The sequence below is a fragment of the Barbatula barbatula genome, assembly GCF_947034865.1.
Source record: "Barbatula barbatula genome assembly, chromosome: 6".
Classification (NCBI taxonomy): Eukaryota; Metazoa; Chordata; class Actinopteri; order Cypriniformes; family Nemacheilidae; genus Barbatula; species Barbatula barbatula.
The window spans coordinates 23,703,597-23,717,551 of NC_136765.1; the positions used below are offsets into that span (position 1 = coordinate 23,703,597).

General features: G+C 40.1%; 2 protein-coding genes across 2 annotated transcripts; one reads left to right on the forward strand and one right to left on the reverse strand.

Annotated features, from left to right (window-relative positions):
* Nucleotides 1-2,640: 2,640 nt before the first annotated feature.
* sstr1a (somatostatin receptor 1a) lies at nucleotides 2,641-3,741 on the forward strand (the record flags this gene model as incomplete). The annotated part of the gene is made up of 1 exon (XM_079459492.1): nucleotides 2,641-3,741. The coding sequence occupies one exon, from the start codon at nucleotides 2,641-2,643 to the stop codon at nucleotides 3,739-3,741; it is 1,101 nt and encodes a 366-aa protein (XP_079315618.1).
* Nucleotides 3,742-5,287: 1,546 nt separating this feature from the next.
* clec14a (C-type lectin domain containing 14A) lies at nucleotides 5,288-6,831 on the reverse strand. The gene has a single exon (XM_079458213.1). The coding sequence runs from the start codon at nucleotides 6,794-6,796 to the stop codon at nucleotides 5,654-5,656; it is 1,143 nt and encodes a 380-aa protein (XP_079314339.1). The 5' UTR covers nucleotides 6,797-6,831; the 3' UTR covers nucleotides 5,288-5,653.
* Nucleotides 6,832-13,955: the final 7,124 nt, after the last annotated feature.

Below are 13,955 nucleotides of genomic sequence, written 5' to 3' on the forward strand. Positions count from 1 at the left end.
TGTGTGTGCACAAAACCATTGAGACAATTCTCAAAATATCTTTCGTTTTCCACAGAAGAATGATTCCGAACAACATGAGGGGGAATCAATAATGGTGAATTTTCATTTTTGGGTGAACTGTTAAAACAGGTAAACGGGTAAAGGTCGTAATTCTTTATGTTAGCACAAACAAATTGTGAGGGTCTGTACATCAGGCATATCAATAAAAAAACAATGTGTTTTAGGAATTAGCTAAACATAAATCTAGCTACACATAAACCACATTATCACCTGTGAAACAATCTCTTGTTAGTCAGGAATTCAGTTCACTTACATGAAATGATATCTATAGGTCATTTAATAGGCTTAAATAGATGAATAGTGAAAGAAACACCTGCTGAAGGATTTGGCTTCCGTCCAGTCGAGAGAGAGAATCTGAGAGAGAATAGTGTGAATTCAGCCATCTGCTTCTCACATATTGTGCTGTGATGCCTGGGCCTTCTGTGAGAAAGTGAGGTATCACTATACTTCTGACAGATGAGGGTCAACTTTTTGCTATTATTAATGGTATTTCAAAAATGTGAGCTTTATCAAATTGAGCAAATAGCTTGGGAGTGAAGAGATCAAATGTGTTTGGGGTGTGAAATGTTTAGCATGCCTAACCGTGCGTTCAGACCGCCCAGTGACTGTGTCGCTAGAGATGCTAAGAGGTGGTTAGAAGGCGTCCCTAGCTTTGGTGGCTCTAGTAACTCTTATAAACAAACCCTGCAGTAACTGACAAGAGACAGATGACGTGAGCTCCACGTCTATTGGAAGTCGCTAATCATTTGCATAAAGTTGAGCAAACTCAACTTTGTTGCGTCACTAAACACGGCCACTTCCTAACGCCAACGATCAGTGTCGCCGGAAACCCCCAACTCCCCATTGAAATGAATGAGGTCGCCTCGCTGTGTCGCTGGCGGTCTGAAGGGGGCAGATAGTTTATATATATCCAGAGATGCAATCGTTTTTGAGATCTTATATTGATGACAGGAGACTGCAAGCAACTCCATCAAGTGTTCTCCAGCAAAGACTTACCAAAGGGTTCAGGTCAGGACTCTGTGGGGCCGTATTCCCATTGAAGATGTACATATCCCTAATTGTTGTCTATTTGATGCAGGCCTGTTGCCCTTCTGAAACATAGGAATGTCTTTTCCAACCATGAGATACATCTTCTAACATGGGGGTTTAAGAAATGAGATGCTACACACAGTGTTGCCTTATTTAGAAAATGTGCATAGCAATGTTTTCTAAAGTATTTAGGTACAGAAGCAAAGATAAGAAAATGGTTAATCTACTAAACACATTGAGAGACTACCGCAGCCTTTAGGAAAATTATGTTCTTCAGATGTGAAGCCATCACTAGGTGGTGCCAGAAATAAGCACAGATATGTTTCCACACAAGGTTAATTTGTTGATATTTTTAGACATTGCATACAATAGTATACACCATACATGGTGAAAGAGGCCAATATATGCGTTCACTTGAATGCATCAAGGTTCTTTATAGCGAACCAAGAGTTTGTTAAATGTTTCTTGTAATGCATTTTAAATTCCCATTGCTGTGTCACACACGTTTTTATTTGGTTTTAGAGAGAAAAGACATTAAAGGAGTAGTTCACCTTCAAAATGAATATTCTGTCATCATTTACTCACCCTCGTGTCATTTCAAACCTTCTTTTATTTGCAGAACACAAGAAGATTTGAAAAGTGTTGGTGACAGAACAGCACAGTCTTTGTAACCAATGCAAGTGAATGGGAGGCTGTTTACAACATTCTTCAAAATATCTTCTTTTGTGATCTGCGAAAGAAAGAAAGTCATAAAGGTTTGAAATTACAAGAGGGTGAGTTTATGATAACAGAATTTTCATTTTAAAGGTGAACTACTCCTTTAAGGTTGCACCTCTTAGTTTTTAAAGTAACCTTCCTGTTATCTTACTACCCCTATGGATATCGAATTGTTTAATGCAGTCTGAGTCACACCGGTTTGTCGTGGCATAAGTTTATCTGAACAAAAGCAGGTATAAGGTCATACAAACAAATGATACATTGCACAGATTATTAAACCATCTTGGGATGCTGTTGCTGCTCATTAAAACTCCTGTGGCCCATTGGTCAGTTTACGTAAATGCACTACGCAAATGTTATCCTTTAAATTCATCCTTTTAGTCAAGATAAAAGAAAAAATAAGAGGTTCCTTATAAAGCTGAACTATAGTAAAAACCATTCAATTTCAGGCCATTTCTTTTAATAAGGAACAGGAAAGACTGTTTGAATAACACATCAGTTTTCTTTCATATAAAACAAACCACGCGTGTTCCATCATTTCTATTTATAATGACATAGAAAATTAGTTCTGTTTGGCGTCAATAAACTATTTTGCGTCCTTAGACACGCTGCCAACCCCATTAAGACCCGAGCAGCGTCATTTTGCACGTCTGACGTCTGTAAATGTGATGCGCGTGGATGTGGAGTAACTGTCCACGGTGCTGAAAGCGCCGCGCACCGCCACAGCGACAGAGACACGGAATGCGCTTTCAGGACTCTTGCAGCATGTATGCGAGCATCCTCTGATCTTTTCCGAATACTTTAAATCCATAGCACAGCCAAAACAGTGTCGGAATGCTGCCCAACGACACCTTCAAGAACCTGGAGGACGGTTTATATCTGTTAAACTCCTCCAACGATACGCATAACGGGGACTCTCACGGCAGCAGCGCGATTTTCATCTCCTTCATCTATTCCGTGGTGTGTTTGGTTGGACTATGTGGCAACTCGATGGTGATTTATGTCATCTTCAGATACGCCAAGATGAAAACTGCGACAAATATCTACATTTTGAACTTGGCGATCGCGGACGAGTTACTCATGTTGAGCGTGCCCTTTTTGGTGACCTCTTCGCTACTTCACCACTGGCCCTTCGGGTCTCTCCTGTGTCGTTTGGTTTTAAGCGTCGACGCGATCAACATGTTCACCAGCATCTATTGTCTCACCGTGTTGAGCATTGACCGCTACATCTCGGTGGTGCATCCCATCAAAGCCGCCCGGTACCGGAGACCCACCATCGCCAAAATGGTCAACTTGGGGGTCTGGATGTTCTCAATCCTGGTCATTCTACCCATCGTCGTCTTCTCCACCACTGCACCAAATTCGGACGGATCCGTGGCGTGCAACATGCAGATGCCCGAGCCCGAAAGGCAGTGGATGGCTGTGTTCGTGATTTATGCCTTTCTGATGGGCTTTCTGTTTCCCGTCATCGCCATATGCATGTGTTACATCCTCATAATAGTGAAGATGAGGGTCGTGGCGTTAAAAGCGGGCTGGCAGCAGCGCAAAAAGTCCGAGAGGAAGATCACCCTCATGGTCATGATAGTCGTAACTGTTTTTGTCATCTGCTGGATGCCGTTTCACATCGTGCAGCTCGTCAGCGTGTTTGTTCAACGGCACAATGCCACCCTCAGTCAGCTTGCTGTGATTTTAGGCTATGCGAACAGCTGTGCCAACCCCATTCTGTACGGATTTCTTTCGGACAACTTCAGGCGCTCCTTCCAGAGGATCTTATGTCTCAGGTGGTGGGAAAACGCCACGGAGGAACCCATAGATTACTATGCCACGGCTCTAAAGAGTCGAGGATACAGTGTGGACGAATTTCAGCCGGATAATCTGGAATCGGGCAGCACATACAGGAACGGCACCTGTACATCCAGAACCACAACACTGTAGGAAGTGTTTACAGAAGCCTTGATTTTTCATCTGTTGTCATTAAAGTATGAGCTATTTAACTGTTTTTTTCGTCCATATGCTTTTGTAACACTTTAAAATAGCAGTCATTATATGCATTAACAAACATTATGTAAAGATTCGTTGATGGGCATTCACAAAAGTATTATTTATTTTTATATTTTCGTATTTTAATACGTTATGAGCTCCTGACAATGTTTGTTAATGACTTACTGATAAAAGTCATTCTAAAGTGTTACTGGTGTATTTGACTTTGTTGTTGAAAGATTTGAAAAAGTGTCCAGATTAAATCATATACTGTAAATAACATCAGCTTCTTGTTTAATTCAAACAAACTGGTGGTGGTTTTGAGGAAACTTGATTTGCATTTACTGGACGATGTTTGCAATGCAAGGAAAGAATATCGGCAAAGTTTTGGATAAGCAGTTAGAAAACTCATTGACAATCCAATATGCAAATAAATGCGAGTAAGCATGTGATGCTATATGTGTAAAGGGGAGGTGCAAGCATTCTGCAATGCAAGTCAGTGTTTTTTTACATTAAAACACAGAGAGACAGCTGTACATTTAATTTTAACGATTTGTAATTTGAAATTGTAAAAAATTTAAGTTGTCAAGTAAATAATAATAATTATTCATTTATTTGACATAAAAATAGTACGCAAAATAGGTCTAACCTTGTTTGTGTGTGTTTCAAATGGGGTTGAAAAACTTAATAGCTTACAATTCTTGTGTAGTGTTAATGTTGTTTGGTTATATGTCCGATGATAAAGTCTGATCTGAAGTCTGTGAAATATTGAGCTGGAACTCTAGCTTAATGTAATTCAAAGCTGGTCTACAGGTGTGCTTAATGTATTTTAATGTATTCTAACAGCAATTTATTTATTTATCTAAATAAAAAAAGGTCTTTGGTCACGGTGCACTGTATATATATTTGAATTAAAAGTGAGGTTTTACGTCTATAAAGGCATAATATAATTTGCTACAGATCTTGTAAATAATAGTACAGCTTATTATTTTCATTTAAATATTGCTGAATGCATCTTCAAAGCGTCTCTGTGTATTTTCAGTGCCCCTAACAGCATCAGAAGGAATTGCAATAGTGTTTCTAAACAGCCTTTCTAAACGCTTTCCTGTCTTTCATCTGTCACCCAAACAACCACTCCTGCCTCAAACACATTGGCCGAGAGCCACCTACAAGTGTTTTGATTGGCTAACACAAAAAGGGCTTGGTAAGTAAATTTTTTCTTGAAGGGACTATTTTTTTCTTAGCCTGGACTATTTATTATAGTCAAATAGATTCCCCACTCTGAATCAAAAAGAGACAAATCCAACCATTGGTTTAAATTGACCTAAAAATGACTTATTTAACCCAACGACTGGTTCAAACAACCCGGTTTAAACCGACCCAGCAGTTAGGTTTGTTCTTTTTTTGTGACAAACCGAGCATTTTTTAAAGTGTCCAGGATTTAGGCATATCTGTCAGGTCATGGGGACAGTATTGAAACAATTATAGGCGTTAGTAGCTTCAACGTCATTTTTATTCATATAAAAAATCTACTATTCTCATAAACCTTTTGTGAGAAACATAATAAAAAAACAATGAGAAATTCAAATGTAACATTTTACACGATAATATATACAGTTCTGAAATGTCCGCATTTATACATCCAAGCAGTGAAAGAATAAACAAGGAAGCTTTATACATGTAATTATCAAATATGTTCTCCTATCCACATTTGCATAAAGACCCTGATTTTAATCTTAAGAAAAAAATCTAAATAACACAACGAATAGTCAGTAACTACACTCCATGCCTGTGTGTGACAACCTCCCACGTAAATGTTCCAATATGAAAAAACTCTTTAGTCTGCATGTGTCAAAACAAATTGTGTTTACAGTTTACAATCTCTCTCACTTTGATGTTTATTTTCATTCCCATTCTCCATGGAGTTAGACCCATTCAATGCCACGGCCTCCGCCTTCTTCTGAGCCAGTTTCACAGTGCGCCTCCTCAGGCAACCCTTCACAATGGCTGCTACGATCACCAGCAGAACCACGAAAATCAGAAGAGCTATAATCACAGGTACCACAATATTGGAAACGTCTCCATCCTGTTCTTCAATCTCTACTGCTGTCTCATTTCTGCTGACAGGATTTGGTTGATTCTTGTTCACATCTAAATATGTTGGATGTACGTCATTGTTTTCCAGATCCGTGGTGGGTGTTGTTGATTCCCCGCAGACATCCGAGTCCTCATTGTAGGGACATTTACACTTGTATGAGCCGTCTGTGTTCTGGCACGTGTGCTTGCATGGATTGGCCAGTTCGCATTCGTTAATATCAACACAGTTTCCAGAAGCAACACGTCTGTAGCCGCTTTCACACTGCAGGCAAAGTTGAGACACGTCCGAGTTTTCGTCACCCTCGACATTCCAAACCAGGTTATTCGAGCACTTCAAAGTGAACTTGGCCCCAGAACTGCAGATAATGTGACGCGTGTAAGGGTCATTTTGAGGTATTATGATGTCATGGGTGCCAAGGATCGATGGTGATGGACAGGGCACTGCGAAGTTCCGTTTGCAGATAAACGGATACTTTTGCTTACAGGAGGCATCCCCCAGCGCAATGTTTTTCGTCTCCGAGTCGCTGTATTCCACCCATAACAGTCCACAGCGTTCATCCGTGCAAGTCCCCATGGGGTCTTCTTTCCATTTAAAACCGTGTGAATATTCGCTGTCGGACGCCGTCCAGCGAAATCCTTTAAGAGGTTTGGTTTGATGTACACACTGACCTTTATTCTTCTTTAGTCCAATCCAGAACGAGGTGGCGGTTTTGTTGTTTTTCTCCCAGATTGCCTTTTGGATCGCTGCGATTTCTGCCTCGCGTGTCAGGTTGGTGAGAAAACCACCAGGTCTGCAATGATTCTGAGCGTCCTCGAATGAGAGTTTGTTCAAGTGAATGCTATAAGATGCCTCGGGAGAACCAAAAGCCATGTTCAGAAAGCCCATGAGATACAAGCCCGTCCACAATTCCATTGCGTTCTGCTGAATGCTTGCGCGCTCTGCAGACTGAAACTAAATGACAATGTTTTTTTCGCTCTCTTTCTTAGCCGCCTCTGTGAGGTCCTCCCAAGACAACAAGCCCAGGAAACCTGCACTGCCTTGATACAGAAATTCACTTCCTCTTGGGTGGTGGTGCTTCAGAAAACAATCACGACAGGGAAAAAAACTATTTGCTCGTGAAACTAAATCTTCCATAACCTCACTGAGAGACTACCACAGCAGTGCGATGGATGACCTCAAACCGAGGGGAGAACAAAAGCTGTGATGTTTCTCTTTTGTAAGTCTTTTTGGATAAAAATGTTCTCAAAACTTGAGAAACATCATAATCACTCCTGTATGCCTTATTAAGAGATGTGTTTGGTTTATTTCGTTAATATATGGGCCCATTGGCGAAACATAGCTTATTGAAAACAAATTGGCGGATGCATTGCTCAATGCATTAAGGGAATGTATTTTTACTACATAGCTGTGTTTACATGTCACACTCAACACAATTGCTTTTAAACGTGTGTTGATTGACCTCAGTGTGTGTTTACAAAGGCTCATGCGGGACTAACGCAGCATTGAATGTGCCATAAGTAATGCAGTATTATTCTGTCCTTCTGATGGGCAGCTTTATAAACCACAAGCAGATGCTTCCTGGAGGAAGTGCCAGTGAATGGCAGGAAGTGAGGTTGCATTTGAAGCACTTGATTTTCTGCTCCACGCTCCACAGTGTCGGGGTGGAGAATAAGGACAGGAAATGGAATTATGAGCGATGGGAAAAGGAGTCACTGGCATGGCGTACAAAACAAGAGGTTTTGATAAAGGCAACAAAACAAACAATTAACAATCCAAACAGTTAAAGCATTTGTTCTATTTAAGGGTGCGTGCTGAGAAAAAGGTGCAGGTGGACAATAAAAGCTTCTTAGACGACATTTGAGGTTCTTTAGTAGAAGATATTTTGATGGCAATTAAAAGGAATGAAAATTCTGACTTCATTTACTCACCCTCTCTAGTTGTTCCAAATCTACATTCATTTCTTTGTTCTTATGATGGATATTTGGAAGAATGCTTATAACCAAACAGTTGTTGGCCACCATTGACTACTATAGTCATCGCTTTATACTTTCTTTGTCCTGTTGAAAACAAAAGAAGATATTTTGAAGAATGTATGAATGCAAAACCGTTCTTTGGCATTTTTGACAACCATTGTCATTTTTTCCTACTATGGTGGTCAATGGTGACCAAGAACTGTTTGGTTACAATCGTTCTTCCAAATATGTTTCTCTGTGTTCATCAGAACCAAGACATTTATACATATTTGGAACAACTTGAGTATGAGTAAATTATGACATAATAGTTTTTTGGGTGAACGGTCCCCTTAATATATATTTTTGCTCTGTTCAAATGTATAAAGAGATGGCAACAGGGTGAGTAAATGAATAGTGATTTTTACTATTAATCAATTATACAATTTTATATTTGGGTGAATTATTCCTTTAACAACCTCAAAGCAATTTCCTAACACATCAACCATATAGCAACAGCTCGGTTCTGAGGCGGAGAGTTTTGCACCGTTTGTATATAGTTTTAGATTAAAGTTTCTATTTGAACCCTTGATAGTGTTAACATACGAATGTTCCAGCCTGATCTCACGGGAATTCGTCAATATTTAACATAGTGGCTAATCTTTATGAATCCAATAAATGTACGAAATCAAATGATTATTAAAGAAGCCATACTGAAATCCCCCTCCCCTCACCCCACCCTAATTATCACTGGCGAGAAAGCAAATTGTACAAATAAGATCGTACCAAATTCACACCGCATAACAGTGTGTTTTGGATGTTCTTATCCTCTCTAGATAAAGTAAGTCTATGTTTATGTTTAGTCAGTATAATAAATATCCATAAGTGAGATTGATAAACATTGTAGCTTCATGAGCAAAATTCTGCTTATATATTGCCCTATAGTTTCTAACGGCTTTATACACTTCTCGTCCCAGGATCAGTTTAATAATAATGTTCTGTTACACAATACAGCACTGGTCTGTAGAAGGTGGTGTTGTGTGTGTGTGCGCACATGCTCCAGGACTGAATTCCTCCTACAGAACATCTTTAAGGAAGTCAGCTGGTGAGTCATGATTTAATTAAAAGTGGGTTTGATAGAAAGAGCCTACAGCAGTGTTCAATGCCAAGAAATGTTACACTTAACCAGGAGCTTAAAATCCATCCACTGCAGACATCACAAAACAGTCATGTTGTTTTGCTAGCCCAGCCTAAACCACTATCGGGTTCCTCGCTGTCGTTACTGCTTTACCAAAGCTGGTCAACCATCAGGACTAACTGAGAGATCTTTTTGGTTGAGCTAGTTAGGGATGCTGAGATCAGTATGTCCAGCTGTGAACCAAAGCACAGCAAGTGATGGTGGTCGTGTTTTAAACAAATCAGTGTTTTATGTAATCCTAAACCACAGAGTCAGATTGACTTGACAGCTGTGTGTTGTTACTTTCTTGCCAAGGAATGATGTAATCAAGTGAACACAAACTAGCTTAATTGGAACAATGTCTGTAAGAAACATGTTGAGGGCTGTAGGAGGGGAACCAGAGCTGGTTTAGTCATGGCAAATGGACACAAACTATTGAATTGTGGGTAAAGCATGAAACCAATGGCGTGACTCAATCAGCTCCCTATGTTGTGAATCTGGCTCACTATTGGTAACACTTCTCAGGCGACAAACATCACCACTTGGATTTATGAATACCAGAAAAGCACGGATATGTTTTTGACACTAAAGTACATATACATTTTCAACAGATTATTCTCTGCCGAATTTTCATTTAAAATATTACCTACATTAAAGGGATAACTAACCCCAAAATGAAAATTCGGTTATCGAGTGCCTTTGAGATCTGTATACACTTGTTCTGATGAACCATTGACTCCCATAGTAGGAAAAAGTACAATAGTAGTCAATTGTTTGCTGGCCTACATTCTTCAAAATGTCTATTCGTGTGTTCAATTTTGTTTTATTGTGATTTGTTTTCTTCTATAGTAGTCAATGGGGGGCAAGATCTGTTTGGTCATATGTATTCGGACACTAGAAACATTCTTACAAAGACAGACGCAAATGATTGGCTGTTGCACTTGTGCAAAATGATGTCTTGTAGCCTCGCTGAACGCTTCACAGACAATGTTTGAAAAACGTCACATCTACATCTGCTAAAAGTTTCCTAATTTAAGAAAAATATATGAGATATTTCATCTAATGTGTGGCAGTGTCTTTCTAGCAATCCTCGGGAATATGAGCTGTTAAACAAAGCAGGCTCTGCTAATGGATCGACTAAAACCGTTTCTACAAAGTTCAAACTCCTTTGTCTTTAACTGTAATGTCAAACGCTCGTGCGAGCAGAGGCGTCAGATGAGAATGTCTGAGAGAGCCACCCCAGTATAACACTAATCGGAAGACCATTTAGATCTGTTCTGTCATTCCAACATCATTCTGTTCAATTACACTCCACTCTGCTCAAGGACAAAACAGCACGTTAGTTTGAAAAGTCAATACGAACATTTGTATCTGCATTTGCAATTCATTTGAATTTCGTGATATGATGGAACTTGTGATGTTCGTAAATGTTGATTTTAAGCATTAGAAAAAGGGGGTGACAGAACCAGAGAGTGAGCTGATGGGTTGGAGGAATGATTTCAGATGTGAAGGTCATCTCAAAACTTAATCTCAATTATTTCTGCTAGACTTTGATATTAAATCGAGGGTTAATAGAAACTTTAGCTTGAAGAGAAAGTTCACCCAAAAATGAAAATGCTGTCATCGTTTACTTACCCTCTTGTCATTAGGTATCTAACTTTCTTCTGCAGAACACAAAAAGAAGATATTTTGAAGAATGTTGTTAACCGAACCAGAGCGGTTCCAATTGACTTGCATTGGTTTTGTGTCCTTACAGTAAATGGGTGTGTGGTTGTTCAACATTCTTCAAAATATCTTCTTTTGTGTTTGAAAAAAAATGCATACATGTCAAGAGGGTGAGTAAATGATGACCGAATTTTTGTTTTGGGGTGAACTATCCCTTAAGCCTCCTGCGTCTCAAGTATTTCCCTTGAAGAAAAATGAAACGCACTGAAATTTCCCAAATGAAAGAATGCAAATATTTCATTCGTGACATTTCTGAATATCACAAAGTCCGTCAGTAAATCATTTACAGGCTATTTCACAAACATCAGCAATTATCAACCTTTTGCAATTGAAAGAGTAAACATACGTACTGATATTGGAATAGCCAATTAAAACCAATTCATTTTGTATTAACTCAGAAATGACACTCTAATTGGTCGTCTGAGAGCTTGTAGAAAACGCTGCGTTCAGCCACGCCGGTGATGATGTGACTCCACAAGTCTCGCCCTCGAGATAATTAATACAATATCCAGTTAATAAACACTGTCAGTTCATATTCTCAAAACACATGAATAAAATATGGTGACATTTACTGACCTCCACACAGAAGAAACTTCTAGTAAACTTCATTGTCGAGCTTGTGGAGAATTGTGAATCACAACATTAGTCCAAACACATGCTAGACATGCTGTGCCACTGCACGGTGTGGAGCAATGCTCATCACAAAACTAAAATCCATCCATCAATCTTGTCTGTGTGTCTGTCTATCTGTCTATCTCATCTCTATCATCTATCATATCTATCACATCCATCACATCCATCACATCCATCATCCATCATCCATCACCCATTCATCCGTCTGTCTATCACGTCTTATCTATCACATCCATCATCCATCACCCATCATCCATCTGTCTATCACGTCTTTTCAGTCTTATCTATCACATCTATCACATCCATCATCCAGCATCCATCACCCATCACCCATCACCCATCTGTCTATCACGTCTATCACGTCTTTTCAGTCTTATCTATCACATCCATCACATCCATCACATCCATCATCCATCATCCATCACCCATCACCCATCACCCATCACCCATCACCCATCTGTCTATCACGTCTATCACGTCTTTTCAGTCTTATCTATCACATCCATCACATCCATCACATCCATCACATCCATCACATCCATCACATCCATCATCCATCATCCAGCATCCATCACCCATCACCCATCACCCATCTGTCTATCACGTCTATCACGTCTTTTCAGTCTTATCTATCACATCCATCACATCCATCACATCCATCACATCCATCACATCCATCACATCCATCACATCCATCATCCATCATCCAGCATCCATCACCCATCACCCATCACCCATCTGTCTATCACGTCTATCACGTCTTTTCAGTCTTATCTATCACATCCATCACATCCATCACATCCATCACATCCATCACATCCATCATCCAGCATCCAGCATCCATCATCCAGCATCCATCATCCATCATCCATCATCCATCATCCATCATCCATCATCCATCACCCATCACCCATCTGTCTATCACGTCTATCACGTCTTTTCAGTCTTATCTATCACATCCATCACATCCATCACATCCATCACATCCATCACATCCATCACATCCATCACATCCATCATCCAGCATCCAGCATCCATCATCCAGCATCCATCACCCATCACCCATCTGTCTATCACGTCTATCACGTCTTTTCAGTCTTATCTATCACATCCATCATCCATCATCCATCATCCATCATCCATCATCCATCATCCATCATCCATCATCCATCATCCATCATCCAGCATCCATCATCCAGCATCCAGCATCCAGCATCCATTACCCATCTGTCTATCACGTCTATCACGTCTTTTCAGTCTTATCTATCACATCCATCATCCATCATCCATCTGTCTATCACGTCTATCACATCTTTTCAGTCTTATCTATCACATCTATCACATCCATCATCCATCATCAATCATCCATAAACTATCTACCATCTACTACGTTTACTTGTAGCCGTGGGTAAACTATAACTGTTTGAAGGTCAAGTGTATGAAATTTAGAAGTAAGGTTGGGAATTGCACCGGATGGCTCACTCCCCCCTCCCTTTAGAAGCACTATTGCAAATGAAACAGGGCAAACATGTCACCACGTTTATAAATGCCACCACCAGGATATCATGTATTTACAAAAAACATGGTGAATTCCATGCAAGGAGACCTGCGCTGTATGTTGAAATAGCTCATACAAAGTAAATATAAACATAACGTTTCATTATGTAAGGTCCTCATACACCTCTGAAGACACAGTATATTATAATCCATTTCTGTCAATAGATCTTCCAGAAATGTCACAGTGGACCTTTAAGATTGGACGGTTGTTTTGTCCATTCTCATTTCATGAGTGTCCTTTAACTCTAGTCTATTCTGTTTTCATTGTCTTGAGAGCAAAGTGCAGAATTTACAGAGAGAAAAAACAAAGATCGTTTCCTCATGCACAGAGAACCAGCGACCTGCACAAAATGCATGACTTCTTCTTCTGGCATCTTTTACACAGTCCTTCTAACTCTTTTAATTTGTTGTTTTCCTTTGGAAGCCAGTGTCTTCCATCGGCAAGCCGGGCTGTAATTTGTTCTCGCAATTTGAAGAATTCTAGCACGTCGCTGTAACATTCACTGCCGCACTTGTGGGGTTTGTATTCAGGTTTGTGTGATTGTGGTGATGTTTGAGTGCAGCAGGAAATTTCCTGACCCCGGCCAGGGTGCAGACTGTTCTGTTTATCCGCACAGAGCACGTCTCCTATCTCTAAATTGCGCCTGTAATTGCAGCGGAAGAGATAACAAATCTGAACTTCAATAAAACCTGATGCTTGCATCTTAGAGGACAGGAGAAAACCGCTCAGGCCCGGCAGATTTCCCCTTACTGCAAGAGAAACAAGCACTATAATCTTCCTGGCTTCATGTGAACCGAAGAAAGCAAGATGGCAGAAGTCATGTGCAGTTTGGTAACAGCCCTATTTATAGTGTCTCGAATCCCTGAAGATTAACACTGGATATTTAATTACAGTTTTTTGCTGTCTTGCCTCCCTCTCCACGGGTGTTTGCTGGGTGAACAGCGGGACGCCGGAGGTCGATGAGGCAGAACTATAAACAGTTATCAGAGCGCAGAATCATGATATTTGCTGTGATTAACGTTCTCCTTC

What these genes read in the sequence shown, in the direction of transcription:
- clec14a (XM_079458213.1), bottom strand. Translation starts at nt 6,796, where the DNA reads ATGGAATTGTGGACGGGCTTGTATCTCATGGGCTTTCTGAACATGGCT.